Here is a 13783-nt window from a genome sequence, read left to right on the forward strand (position 1 = left end):
CAATATATGTAGGAAATCATGACCCCTCACATTAAAATGAATATATGTAGGAAATCATGACCCCTCACATTAAAATGAATATATGTAGGAAATCATGACCACTCATATTAAAATTAAGATTACAGTCATATCAGTAACCTTATAAAAGCTGTTTTATTCTACATGGGGCTGCCATGTAAGAATCACATGACCAGCCAAATACTACTCGCTTAATCTCAGTAACCGTCCTGTTATTTGACACTTTCACTCATTGATTAAAGTAATCATGGCTATGACTATGAATAATAAATTTCTACAATGGCATCTGAAACTGAAAACTATTGACTTTAAATTATGCTGCATCCAAGCCATTAGGTGTCAGTGTAAGTCCAAGATGATACAAAGACAAAAGTTACTGAGTGCACCTTGTAAATAAGTGATTTTTAACCGGCTTTGTTTAAACAAAAGAAATAAAATCATTGTATAAAAAGTGAACAAAAATGTCCTTAAAATAAAACATTGAAATGTATTAATATTACCATGAACAGCATAAGCCTAACAATATGCAAAATGATTAACATACAGTCTAAGTATTTAGTTATTAAATGTCTTGGCAGCAATATTTGAGAATTTACTGCACAAAAAATAATATGGTTGACACAAACCATGTTTATCTTCATTACATGTGAACCTTTATGTAGTCCGGGTCGTATTTTCTTTTACCTTGCATTTACATTTTGTTCATGGTTTACTAAGATAAGGGCATGTCATGTAACCTGTCCATGTTGGCATCTGCCTACTGTGGCAAGCTTTAACCAAGTAACAGATAAATTTGGCCAAAATATCGTTGAGTTTGTTTGGACACACAGACTTTGATGTCAACGACAGAACGTATGGAAAGTGTTTTTGCCAGCCTTTTAAAAATGTATAAGCCTATTTCTTTTGCCATCCTAACTATACTCGCATAAAATGTGTTTCTTTCGTCTTCTTTTTTTTCCCTGCTCTCTGCAACTCTATTAGAACCGACCAGAGACCCATATGACAGTCTGTACAGATATATTAGAATAGCAGGAGCACCAAACTGTCTGAATGATTACAGGGTACATCGCTTAAGTTGGGGAATGAAAAGGTCAGGTGTAAGGGCATACAGTGCTCACGTCTCTACAGGCAAGCTACTGGGGGAAGAACCAGGAGCATATTTACTCCACTCTTTCAAGTCTCAAGCAGTGTGTTCAAAATTTGGTCTGGAGTATGGAGACTTTCCAAGATGAAAACTAACACACCATTAGATGACATGTAGGGAAGTGCTACTTCACAATTCCATTTTGTGGGTTCATATAAAGGAATCACATAAAGTTCTGTGCCATTGAGGCAAATGTATGCTGATATATTTCCCCAGTGGCACTTCAGTTCCTCTCTCTAAATCACAAACACACTTGCACATATCTTAATGCATATTACAGCAGTATGTCTTTCAGTATGACATACTAACAAACTGAAAAGGTATGTTTTGGGGTCATATTGTCTTTCTTGTCAAAACCCATTACTAAAAATACAGTGGCTCCAAAAAGTGTTTGGACACTTAAGCCACACTTAAAAATGAATGAATATTTTTGCATTATATAAAATGAAATATTTAACCAAGAGGCATTTATTTCAATGGAACATAGGAAAAAAACACTAGTGTTAACACTAACAACTTAAGTGTTTTTCAAAGGAAGTTTGCTAGGTTTCATATTATAAAACAATAGAAATACTGTTCAAAATAAGTACAAAAAGTATTTGGACTACTTTTGTTTTTTATCCTTGGTGGAAATATGCCTGTGGTTACTTTGGACACCTGGGTGAACTTAAGATAAACTGATTTTATATATAGCATCATTTTTTTGCAGATGCCACATATTTTGATATTTTGTTGTCTAATGAAATGAAATTCATAAATTTTTAAGTGTCTATAAGTGTCCAGATATTTTGTGGGGCCACTGTATATGCAAAAGAGCCATGTTTGCACTGACAGGCAAACACATGTAATTATCTCGACAACAAAAAATGTATGAATGATGAAAGTTCTATTTGAAAAGTGGTATTGTCTGTTTACTGTTATTTCTCCATGCCTACTACAAAATGGGTACTTCACAACTTGCAATAGTATAACAGGTCTTTAGTTGGGTTCTGCCTCAGCCTTCTGTGTTATGCAAACTTGGTTATGTACCATTATTCACTGTCAGGGTGGAGTCCCTCAGGTTACAATTATACTGTATAGACAGTTCGAAACCATAATAAAACTTTTTTTTATTTATTTTCCATGCAGGGTGGGCCATAATGAGATAATTGGTGTGTGTCGTTTGGGGTGTGCTGCTGAAGGTTTAGGTAGGGACCACTGGAATGAGATGCTCGCCTACCCCCGTAAGCCAATTGCACACTGGCACCCCCTGGTGGAGCCCAAGAAATCAGAAAAAGAGGTAAGTCCCCCCACACCAAATGTAGATCCAAACACAAATGTGAATACGAACAGAGCAAATATTCTACAGAATATTAGGGGCAGATATAATAACTCTCAGAATCAGTGTTTATACAAATATAAGAACTGTTTCAAAAGCAAATTGCATTGCCAGAATCCACTTCTAACAAGTTGCCAATTTCCCTTTGTAAACATTCAAACCCCACTAGTCACCTCCTCATACTTGAATTGTGGATCATTTATAATGCATGAGTGGAATATGTCAGTGCTGGTTTTAATTTACACACTGAAATGCTTTCCTCTCCTCTGACCTGTGGTCAAGAGTAAACCATGAGAAATCAACCGTTTCAATGAAAACTTCTTACTGTAACAATGGGAGTCATTTAAACCACAGTGCTCTATAATGTAGTCCTTTGTGCCATTGTGTGTCTTTTTGTAGTGAAATATTAAGTTAAATACTGCTATTTATCAATATGTTTTTGATTGTAGTTATATTCTAGTGGTATTTCTACCTGATCTAACCATAAAATAAATTGTTTTAAAATTATTTTTGGGGGTGTGACCTAATGTATTCAGGTTGATCTAGTGATGTTAAATATAGTTTTTGATTTGAATAAAAAACCAGTTATTTTAGATGTTACTACATCCCTGCTGAAAAGACCAGTATTGCTGGTCACCAGCTTATGTTGTGTTTTGGGTGCTGATCCCCCAGCATGGGTTGCTGGTGTGCTGGTGTGTCCACCAGGTTTTTAAATTAGCTTAGCCAGCTTCATCAGAAAGACCATTCTAGTCAACCAGCTTCACCAGATAGTTTTTGCTGGTGAAAAGCATGGTCATGCTGGTCCACCAGCTAGACCAGCACCAACCTAGCACTAACTAGCATAACCAGCCTAGACCAGCATGGGAATTGTATGGTGGTTAAGGTGTCTTTTTAGCAGGGACGAAGCTATTTTTTTTAGGTAAGCATTTTTACAGTGTAGTATTTATTGTTGTATTTTGTGTAAATGTATCTGTTAATATCTATATCTGTATTGCACAGATATACTATACACATACACTTTATATTATATAGTATAATTTATATACACTAACTGAGCACTTAATTGGGAACCCCTGTACACCTACTTATTCATGCGATTAGCTAATCAGCCAATCGTGTGGCAGCAGTGCAATGCATAAAATCATGCAGATACAGGTCAGGAGCTTCAGTTAATGTTCACATCAACCATCAGAATGGGGGAAAAATGAGATCTCAGTGATTTCGATCATTGCATGATTGTTGGTGCCAGACGGGCTGGTTTGAGTATTCCTGTAACTGCTGATCTCCTGGAATTTACATGCACAACAGTCTCTAGAGTTTACTCAGAATGGTGTCAAAAACAAAAAGCATCCAGTGAGAGGCAGTTCTGTGGACGGAAATGCCTTTTTGATGAGAGAGGTCAATGAGAAATGGCTGATTCGAGCTAACAAAAAGGCTATGGTAACTCAGATTACCACTCTGTACAATTGTAGTGAGCAGAATAACATCTCAGAAAGCACAGCACATCAAACCTTGAGCAAATGGGCTAAAACAGCAGAAGACACGTCGGGCACTTTATTAGGACCATAGTGTTCCTAATAAAGTGCTCAGTGAGTGAGTATGTATGTATATGTGTGTATATATGTACTGATCACAATGTATAGTCAGGACATAAAAAATGTGAAAAATTACTATTATGAAAAATTTTCAGAACTTCTTAAACTACTTCAAAGAGATCTCATCAAAAAAATCCTCCACGTGCAGCAATGAAAGCTTTGCAGATCCTTGACATTCTAGCTGTCAGTTTGTCCAGATACTCAGGTGACATTTCACCCTACACTTCCTGTAGCACTTGCCATAGATGTGGCTGTCTTGTCGGGCACTTCTCACGCACCTTAAAGTCTAGCTGATCCCACAAATGCTCAATGGGGTTAAGATCCATAACACTCTTTCCCCTTCTGTCACTCACTCAACGTTGTGGTGATGAAGTGACACTAGGGTCAATCTTGAGAGCCCGAGACACCTTCAGATCTTTGAGAAAAGGCCAACGAGAATTGGCGAGTAGAATTTGCATGGCACTCTCCCCGACATACGGGTATAAAAGGGAGGCTGGAATGCGGATTCATTCAGATTTTTTCTTCGGAGCCGAGCGGTTGTATTTCAACGAGCTGAATACTACTACTGATCCATTCACCTCTTCAGAAGCATGTGCTGTTGGATATACGGTGCATTCCAGCGGCTTTCTCTCCACTCTGCACTCTGCTGCAGACTACATCCCTGGGCGCTTTGACAGCGCTTTAAAAGAGTTTATTTCCTCTAAAGAGTATATTGGCACAGTGATGTTGAATGTCTTTTTAAAGATGCGTCTTTTTAAAGATGCCCTTCCGTCTCTGTGCAGTTCCTGGATGCGGTCGTTACCTCTCCACCTCTGATGGTCACGATCACTGCCTCACGTGCCTGGGCCAAAATCACGTTGAGGAAGCGTTCATGGATGGTTCATGTTCTCATTGCGAGAACATGACCATGGCAACGTTGCGGTCGCGGCTTTCCTTCTTTCGAGGGAAAGCCACATCAGCTGTCCCCCTCACTGGTCCTTCTACCTACGGGTACAAGGCCGCCCTAGTGGTCGCTGAAGGCGATTCGGGGGCTTCAATGGGTACGGTTCCGCCGGGTAAACCCCCACGGACCGCCCACTCCCTGGTACGCTCGTTTGCACCCGTCCAGTTCTGGGATGAGACAGGCAGCTCGCCTCAGTGCCAGCCTAATGTCACTTTCGGAGCTCGTGAGCCGGATGAGATGTCGATCGCTGCATCGGAGAGCGCCTTGGTGATGTCGGACGCTGAGGACTCGACCGGGCTGCCGCCTTCGGGTGTGGCAGCCCAGTCTGAGGCCGACACGGAGCTGACCGCCATGCTTGCCCGGGCTTGATGACTGGTTTCTGGGTTCGGCGCGCCACTCGCGGCCACGCCCCCCTCCAGTCCCCTTCTTCCTGGAAGTGCACAATGAGCTGACGTGATCGTGGAGGGCACCTTTCGCTGCTTGAACCCGATCCTTCAGTTCGTCCGCTCTCACTACCCTCGACGGTGGGGCGGCCGAGGGTTATGCCGCGATACCCCAGGTGGATAAGGCGATCGCGGCACACCTGTGCCCACTGAGCGCCACCACCTGGCGGAGTCACCCGGCACTCCCTTCCCAAGCCTGTAGGACAACGTCGTCTCTGGCAACTAAAGCCTACAGCACTGCCGGTCAGGCCACCTCCGCCCAGCACACCATGGCCCTCTAACAGGTCCATCAGATCAAGGCTTTGAAAGAGCTACACAAGGGTAGTTCTGATCCCGGTGTGCTACAAGAGCTGCTCTCAGCAACCGATCTCGCTCTCCGTGCGACTAAGGTCACAGCGCGCACACTCGGGTAGACGATGTCCATGCTTGTGGTCCAGGAGTGCCACCTGTGGCTGAACCTGGTCGAGATGAGGAATGCGGACAAGGCGCAGTTCCTTAACACGCCCATCTCCCAGGTTGGCCTCTTCGGCGACACCATCGTGGACTTCACCAAGCAGTTCTCGGCGGTGAAGCAACAGATGGAGGCCATTCAGCACATCTTGCCCCGATGCGGCTCAAGAGTGCGCACCCCGTCTGTTCGCCGAGGGCGTCCCCCTGTGGCGACACAAACTCAACCGGCTCCGCCCCAGCCCGAGCCCAGCCCTCGGCCCCGGCGTAGAGCCCCCCGCAGGAGAGGGACACCCCCGCTTCTCGGCCGGCTGCGAAGACCCCCAGGAGGGCTCCCAAGTGCCCCTGAGACGGGACACCCGAGGATCGAGACGTCTGCAGGAACTCTGGAGCTGGTAGCCAGACCATTCCATCCCATGGTGGAGGAAAATCTTTTGTTCCTTTTTCTGTTCGCAGCACCCCGCACGGGCTGCGGTACCCACATTGTCAAAAAAAGAGCAGTTTCCTCTCTCCTCGGTTCACACCGTCAATGCTCATGGTCGCTGTCCCCATGGCTACCTGACACCAAGCGCCTGCAGCCTGGGCCTCACTAACGCAGCCCCTGCCTTCTTGTGCCCCGCTGCATCACACAAATCACACCCCCGGCCGGCCGGTGGTGACAAGTCTTGAGGACAGCCCAAGACGCCCTCCACCTCAGTCGCCAGCCCGCCTTACGCCGGGCGCGCAGAGCAAGGTAAGTGCTTCGAGGGTCCCCTCAGCGCGGCTGCCTCGGGTCGGAGCACCGCTCCCCGACGCAGCACTCCCTGCTCCCCCCGCTACCCCACCCCCCGGAACATCAGATGCGATCCTTCCATTAGTGTCTCTTGCCCAGAGTTTGGACGCGTGGCTATTGCTTTCCAACCCGTCGCACTAGCTGGCCAGAACCATCCGACTCAGCTATGTGATTCAATTCACCAGGTGCCCGCCCCGGTTCCGCGGTGTTCTCTTCACATCATTGAAGGACGAGAGCGCCGCTGTCCTGCGGGCAGAGATCGCGGTCCTCCTACAGAAGGGGCGCGATAGAGTCTGTCCCTCCAGCCGAGGTGAGACATGGGTTTTACAGCACTTACTTCATCGTTCCCAAGAAGGGCGGTGGGTTGCGGCCAATCTTGGACCTGCGAGTTCTGAACTAGGCCTTGCACAGACTCCCGTACAAGATGCTGACACAAAAGCACATTTTGATGTGCATCCGGCATCAAGATTGGTTCGCGGCGGAAGACCTGAAGGACACGCACTTTCACGTCTTGATTTTACCTCGACACAGAACCTTCCTACGGTTCACGTTCGACGGTCGGGCATATCAGTACTAGGTTCGGCTTGTCCCTGTCCCCTCATGTCTTCACGAATGTCGCAGAGGCAGCCCTTGCCCCGTTAAGGGAACTGGGCGCTCGCATACTCAATTACCTTGACGACTGGCTGATTATAGCGCACTCTTGAGAGTTACTGTGTGCACACAGGGACCTGGTGCTCACACACCTCAGCCGTTTAGGGCTTCGGGTCAACTGGGAAAAGAGCAAGCTCTCCCCAGTTCAGAGCATCTCTTTTCTCAGCATGGAGATAGACTCGGTGCCAATGATAGCGTGCCTCACATGTGAGCACGCGTAGTTGGTGCTGAACTGCCTGAACTTATCCAGGCGGGAAATGTTGGTCTTACTGAAATACTTTCAGAGGCTCCTGGGGCATATGGCATCCTTAGCAGCAGTCACGCCGCTCAGGTTGATGCATATAAGACCGCTACAGCACTGGCTCCAGACCTGAGTCCCAAGGTATGCATGGCACCGTGGCACACACCGCGTGGCTCTCACGCCTGCCTGCCACCATCTTTTCAGCCCTTGGACAGACCTTGTGTTCCTGCGGGCTGGAGTCCCCATACAGCAAGTGTCCAGGCACGTCGTGGTTACGATGGACGCCTCCAAGACAGGCTGGGGCACCTGGACAGGACCTCGCCTGCGTTGGCACATCAACTGCCTCGAGTTGCTGGCAGTACAGCTCGCCCTGCGGAGGCTATTGCCGTTGATCCAGGGTAAGCACGTGTTGGTCCGGATGGACAACACGCCGACAGTGGCTTATATAAACCACCAAGGCAGTTTACGTTGTCGTCGCATGTCGCAACTCGCCCGTCACCTCCTCCTCTGGAGTCAGCGGCGACTCAGGTCGCTGTGGGCCACTCATATCCCTGGCAACCTCAGTGCCACAGCAGATGCTCTGTCCCGGCAGGTGACACTCAGGGGGGAGTGGAGACTCCACCCCCAGGTGGTCCAGCTGATTTGGAGTCGATTCGGCAAGGCAGAGGTAGACCTGTTCACCTCCCGAGAATCCTCCCACTGCCCGCTCTGGTATGCCCTGACGGGAGCTCCCCTTGGTACAGATGCGCTGGCACACAGCTGGCCCCGGGGGCTGTGCAAATACGCGTTCCCCCCAGTGAGCCTATTTGCACAGGTTCTGTGCAAGGTCAAGGAGGATGAGGAGCAGGTCATTCTCGTGGCTCCGTATTGGCCCACCCAGACCTGGCTCTCGGACAACACTCCCCCTCCACTCTCAAGGTCTATGTAGCTGCTATAGCAGCACACCACGATGCTGTTGAAGGTAAGTCTCTCGGTAAGCACGACCTGATTATCAGGTTCCTGAGAGGCGCCAGGATGTTGAACCCTCCTAGGCAGTGCTCTTTCCCTCATGGGACCTCTCCGTGGTCCTTTTAGGCCTATGGAGAGCCCTGTTTGAGCCCCTAGAGTCAGTCGAGTTAAAGGCCGTCTCATTGAAGACCGCCCTCCTGACTGCACTCACTTCCATCAAGAGGGTCGGGGAACTGCAAGCGTTCTCTGTCAGTGAAGAGTGCCTGGAGTTCGGTCCGGAAGACTCTCACGTGATCCTGAGACCCCGATCGGGCTATGTGCCCAAGGTTCCCACGACCCCTTTTAGGGATCAGGTGGTGAGCCCCCAGAGGAGGCAGACCCAGCCTTATCGTTGCTGTGTCCGGTGCGTGCTTTGCGCATCTACTTGGATCGCACACAGAGCTTTAGACGCTCTGAGCAGCTCTTTGTCTGCTTCGGCAGACAGCGGAAAGGGAACGCTGTCTCCAAACAGAGGCTTGCCCACTGGATCATGGACGCCATCACTTTGGCCAACCAGACCCAGTCTGTGCCCACCCCCTTGCGGGTTCGAGCACACTCCACAAGGAGTGTGGCATCCTCTTGGGCACTGGCCAGTGGCACCTCTCTAGCAGACATCTGTAGAGCAGCAGGCTGGGCAACACCCAATACCTTCGTGAGATTTGTAGAGCTCCTCCCCTACGAAGGGCAGGACCTACCGCCGCACCTCTTCCATGTGTGGCCTTAGGCCCATATGACGTATTCGCCACTTTTTTACCCTCGCCTTCAGGGCGATGGAGGGAACGAGAAGTTGTGTCCCTCTTGCCACAGGCTGAACTACACCGCTGTAATGGCCGGGACCTTGTCTCGGCTCCTCAGTACATAAACCTGAATGAATCTGAATTCCAGCCTCCCTTTTATACCCGTATGTCGGGGGGAGTGGCATGCAAATTCTGCTCGCCAATTCTCATTGGCCTTTTCTCAAAGATCTGAAGGTGTCTCGGGTTCTCAAGATCGACCCCTATTGTCACTACATCGACACAACATCTCGTTCCCTCCATCAGGGAATGGAGGTTACGACAGTAACCGAGACATTTCCAATTATCTGTCCAATGTCTGTGTTTCTTTGCCCACTCTAACCTTTTCTTTTTGTTTTTCTGTTTCAAAAGTGGCTTTTTCTTTGCAATTCTTCCCATAAGGCCTGCACCCCTGAGTCTTCTCTTTACTGTTGTACATGAAACTGGTGTTGAGCTGGTAGAATTCAATGAAGCTGTCAGCTGAGGACATGTGAGGCATCTATTTCTCAAACTAGAGACTGATGTACTTATCCTCTTGTTTAGTTGTATCTGGGCCTTCCACATCTCTTTCTGTCCTTGTTAGAGCCAGTTGTCCTTTGTATTTGAAGACTTCAATGTACACCTTTGCATCTTCAGGTTTTGGCAATTTCAAGCATTGTATAGCCTTCATTCCTCAAAACAATTATTGACTGATGAGTTTCTAGAGAAAGCTGTATCTTTTTGCCATTTTTGACCTAATATTGACCTTAAGACCTTAATGCCAGTCTACTGCATACTATGGCAACTCACAAACAAACACAAAGACAATGTTAAGCTTCATTTAACAAACCAAATTGCTTTCAGCAGTGTTTAATATAATGGCAAGTAATTTTCTAGTACCAAATTAGCAATTTAGCATGAATACTCAAGGATAAGGTGTTGGAGTGATGGCTGCTGGAAATGGGGCCTGTCTAGATATGATCAAAAATGACTTTTTTCAAATAGTGATGGTGCTGTTTTTTACATCAGTAATATATATACTTTGTGATCAGTTGAATGACACTTTGGTGAATTAAAGTACCAATTTCCTTAGGAAACAGCTAAATCTACATTAAATAATCTACTGTACATTAAAAGAAGGTTCCCTAACATTGATTCTCTCTTTAATTGTTTTCACATGTGTTCTCTTACAGTGGAAGGCTAGAACGGCCAGTTTTGACAGTCAAGGGTCCTGCCCCTCCCCCAAACCCCCTGCCAGCCCTTGATCAGAGCCATACGTAAAGCAACAGGCTCGGCATCCTCGCTCTCTAGCCGTTGTCTGTCTGGCAGTCCAAGGTAAAAAAGAGAAAGAGAGAGAGGGACATAAATGTTCTCCAAGCCCTGCTATTTCCAAATTCCCACACGAGTTGCTTTAATGGTTCCCGAACACTGATCTAAGGTCAGACTCTGTTGTGTTTGCCCAATGTTCCTTGTACTCAAGCTCTTCCAGTTCATATGATTCTCAGTCAGTTCTTGGAACTGTTGTGCAAACCTCTACACCTTGAATACTCTACAATGCCACCTTTGTGTTCCTAGAATAGCTTGGTATCGTCAGCAGAGATGTTTCTTTCCTTTTTGAATTTTCCTCCAGACTGAAGCATTTGAAATCAGACTGTGGTGTTCCACAAACAGTCTGCGTGCATACAGAAGATTCCGCAGTGTACTGCAGTGCTTTGTGGATGGCTTTGCTTAGATCTTAGACTTTGAAAACAGGACCAACCATCTGGGGGATTGGATTGCTTAAGAATATGGTCAGAAAGGATGAAGGTATAGCAAAGACTGAGGGAAAAGGACAATGTTTTGAGTGAGTGAGAAAAGAAAAAAAGAGAAGAAGGAAATGGATTTGTTAAGTGCTATACTATTTTCTCTTTAAAATCTGTTTGAACAAAAACATGTGAGTGTATACATTTCATGAAGAATATTAAAATATTTATCAGTTTATAGATGTTATATAAATGTTATATGTGTTCAAAAAAAGACTGAATTTCTTCAGAGCACAATTATTTTTCCTTTCATACTTTCCAAAACAAAGACAGTTTACATGTAAATTAGTTAACATTTGCACACAAAAACACTTCACATGTAGCTGAATCAATTTATTTTATTACATTAATATTCGTGTGTGAGTAGCGGGTGTACAAAACTGGGCATTTAAAGTAACAGTGCTAATGTGTAACACTGAAATATCCATATATATCTGTTTGGTTCAAGTGAGATATTCTACTCACATTTTTTATTTAAATGGGTTTGAGGCGGTAAATAAGGGGTATATTTGTAGCATTGTATTTAACAGATTCTATTCCTCTTTGAACACTCCTGCTGTTCCATTTTAAAACTCTTCCGTTGACATCTTATTCAGCTGACATCTTTTGACATGTAATTTTATTGTGAGTTAAACTGGACTATCATAGTTTTCCATATTTTGACATATTTTCCTAGAAAATGTCTGGAGTAAGCAATGTATGCTCAAATTTTAAAATAGATTAATATTCAGGTCTGTGTGAAAAGAGCAGGGTTGACATTACATCATGAAATTACAGGTATTTAAAATTAACATTCATCTTATTAATAAAGATTTGCATTTGTTGCTTTTCACACCAATTACACTACAATGATTATGTTTAGAAAATATGTATAATTGAAAGGATGTGTATAAAATGGTGTGGTATAATGTCTGTTACATATGGAAAATCTATATTAATCAAATTTGAAATATAATTATGATAATATATAAAGGACAACTGTTTAGTGCTGGACAATGCTAAAAGCAGTCAAAATAGGTAAATATGTTACTTTTTAGATGCTATTAGAATTTAAATTTAGCAAACAGAGATCCTCTGGCACACCCTGCTGCTAAATTAAAAGGTATGTTCTTCCAAACATAAAAACAAATCTGTCATATTTACTTACCCATACTGTATGTCACTCCAAATGTGCATGACATTTTTTCTTCAGTGGAATTCAAGGATAGATTTGGAAGAAAGTCATATCATTTTGGAACAACAATGAAAGTTAGTAAATAATGACAGAATTTTTATATTGGGTGAACTATTCATTTAACATGACTGAAGTTGCTAGTCCAAATTTCTCCTGTCATTCAAATTTGCGTAATACAGTATTTACTGCATATGTTGGAAACAGATAACATAAATGCACAGAAATAGCATAAGATCAGAGCTTCCCTATCAAAGTCCTGCACATCTTAACACTTTTACGTGTAAAAAAATAAATGAGATAAAGGTTGCATACAAACAACCTTTACAGACAGCACAGAAATAGAATTAGATCAGAGCTTCCCTTTCAAAGTCCTGGACATCTTTACACTTTTATGTTTAAAAAGAAAAAGGTTGCATACAGACAATTTAAATGCACGCAACAGCTTTGACAAAGGCATGACCCCTGATAGAGTGTACCTACTATGCAGGAATCTCATTGTCAGTGCTGCCCAAACATGGTAGGCACAGCTCAAGATTCCAGAGCATTGACTTTTCACTCATTTCAAGTTGGTGGTGTTGAAATATCTTGAAATACATATGGCACTTGGGGCTAGTTTTAGATAACATCCTCCATCATCTCATAGGGTAATTGTTAAGCTTAAAATATTTCTATATAGTAAGATTTAATATTTTAACAGAATCTTTAAAAAACCCTGTCAACTTGTTGAAGAAATGGTTGTGACAAAGTACAACATTTTGGTCTTACCTGTTTTTACAAAATTAATATTGTAAAACTCTGTACTTCTGTAGGTGAATGTGAAATAATATGGTTAAGAAATACAATCTGGTTCTTTACCTCACCGCTAACTATTGTGTGTTATGTTTTAACAAACTATGTTTTCTGCCCCTTTATGAATCAAAATACTTTCTAATTTTGTATTGGTCATTTGTACTTGCAATATAACTTGTAATGTTTGAAAAGGTTCTTGTATTTAAAAAAATGCTAAAATAAAATGTTTGTTCAGTCAAGGATTTTTCATTTCTTTTGAAGAGTTGCTCTTTTAGTTTTGTGAAGTTCAATCACTGAATCAAAAAGAGAGAGTTAAATCCACTGATCAGTCAGTTGTTGAGATAGACGAGTATAGGAAGTCTCCTGATAAAGTTAAAGAAAAACACTTTATGGCCAAAAAATGTCAAGTCCTTTAAAGACACCATAAAATTGCTGGACAAGTACAGGTTTCTGAATGTGTTGACATATTTCCTATTTAAAAAGGAAGCTTGGGCAGGACATATTGAAGGGCTTGTCCCTTGTTTAGCCAAAATGCTTTATTTTAATCAAAGCCATGAACCATGATTTGCTTTTTTTTTTTTAAATTTTTTTTTTGCTGTTCAGTTGCAGGGGGAGGGCCATTCTCATTCTAGAGAGCATTTGATTAGACAAAAAACTGTGAAGTGTAACATGAATCATCAATATTTTTGGTTGGTTTTCTGGAAGGG

General features: G+C 43.9%; 1 protein-coding gene across 1 annotated transcript in view; it reads left to right on the forward strand.

Annotated features, from left to right (window-relative positions):
• Positions 1 to 11285, forward strand: part of LOC127420084 (synaptotagmin-6-like) — a 79271-nt gene extending 67986 nt beyond the window's left edge. The window contains exons 6-7 of the mRNA XM_051662065.1: positions 2291 to 2441; positions 10505 to 11285. Coding sequence (XP_051518025.1) covers positions 2291 to 2441; positions 10505 to 10576 — 223 coding nt within the window. The 3' untranslated portion in view covers positions 10577 to 11285. The remainder of the gene's footprint in view (positions 1 to 2290; positions 2442 to 10504) is intronic.
• Positions 11286 to 13783: the final 2498 nt, after the last annotated feature.

This window comes from Myxocyprinus asiaticus, chromosome 29 (assembly GCF_019703515.2).
Source record: "Myxocyprinus asiaticus isolate MX2 ecotype Aquarium Trade chromosome 29, UBuf_Myxa_2, whole genome shotgun sequence".
Taxonomy (NCBI): domain Eukaryota; kingdom Metazoa; phylum Chordata; class Actinopteri; order Cypriniformes; family Catostomidae; genus Myxocyprinus; species Myxocyprinus asiaticus.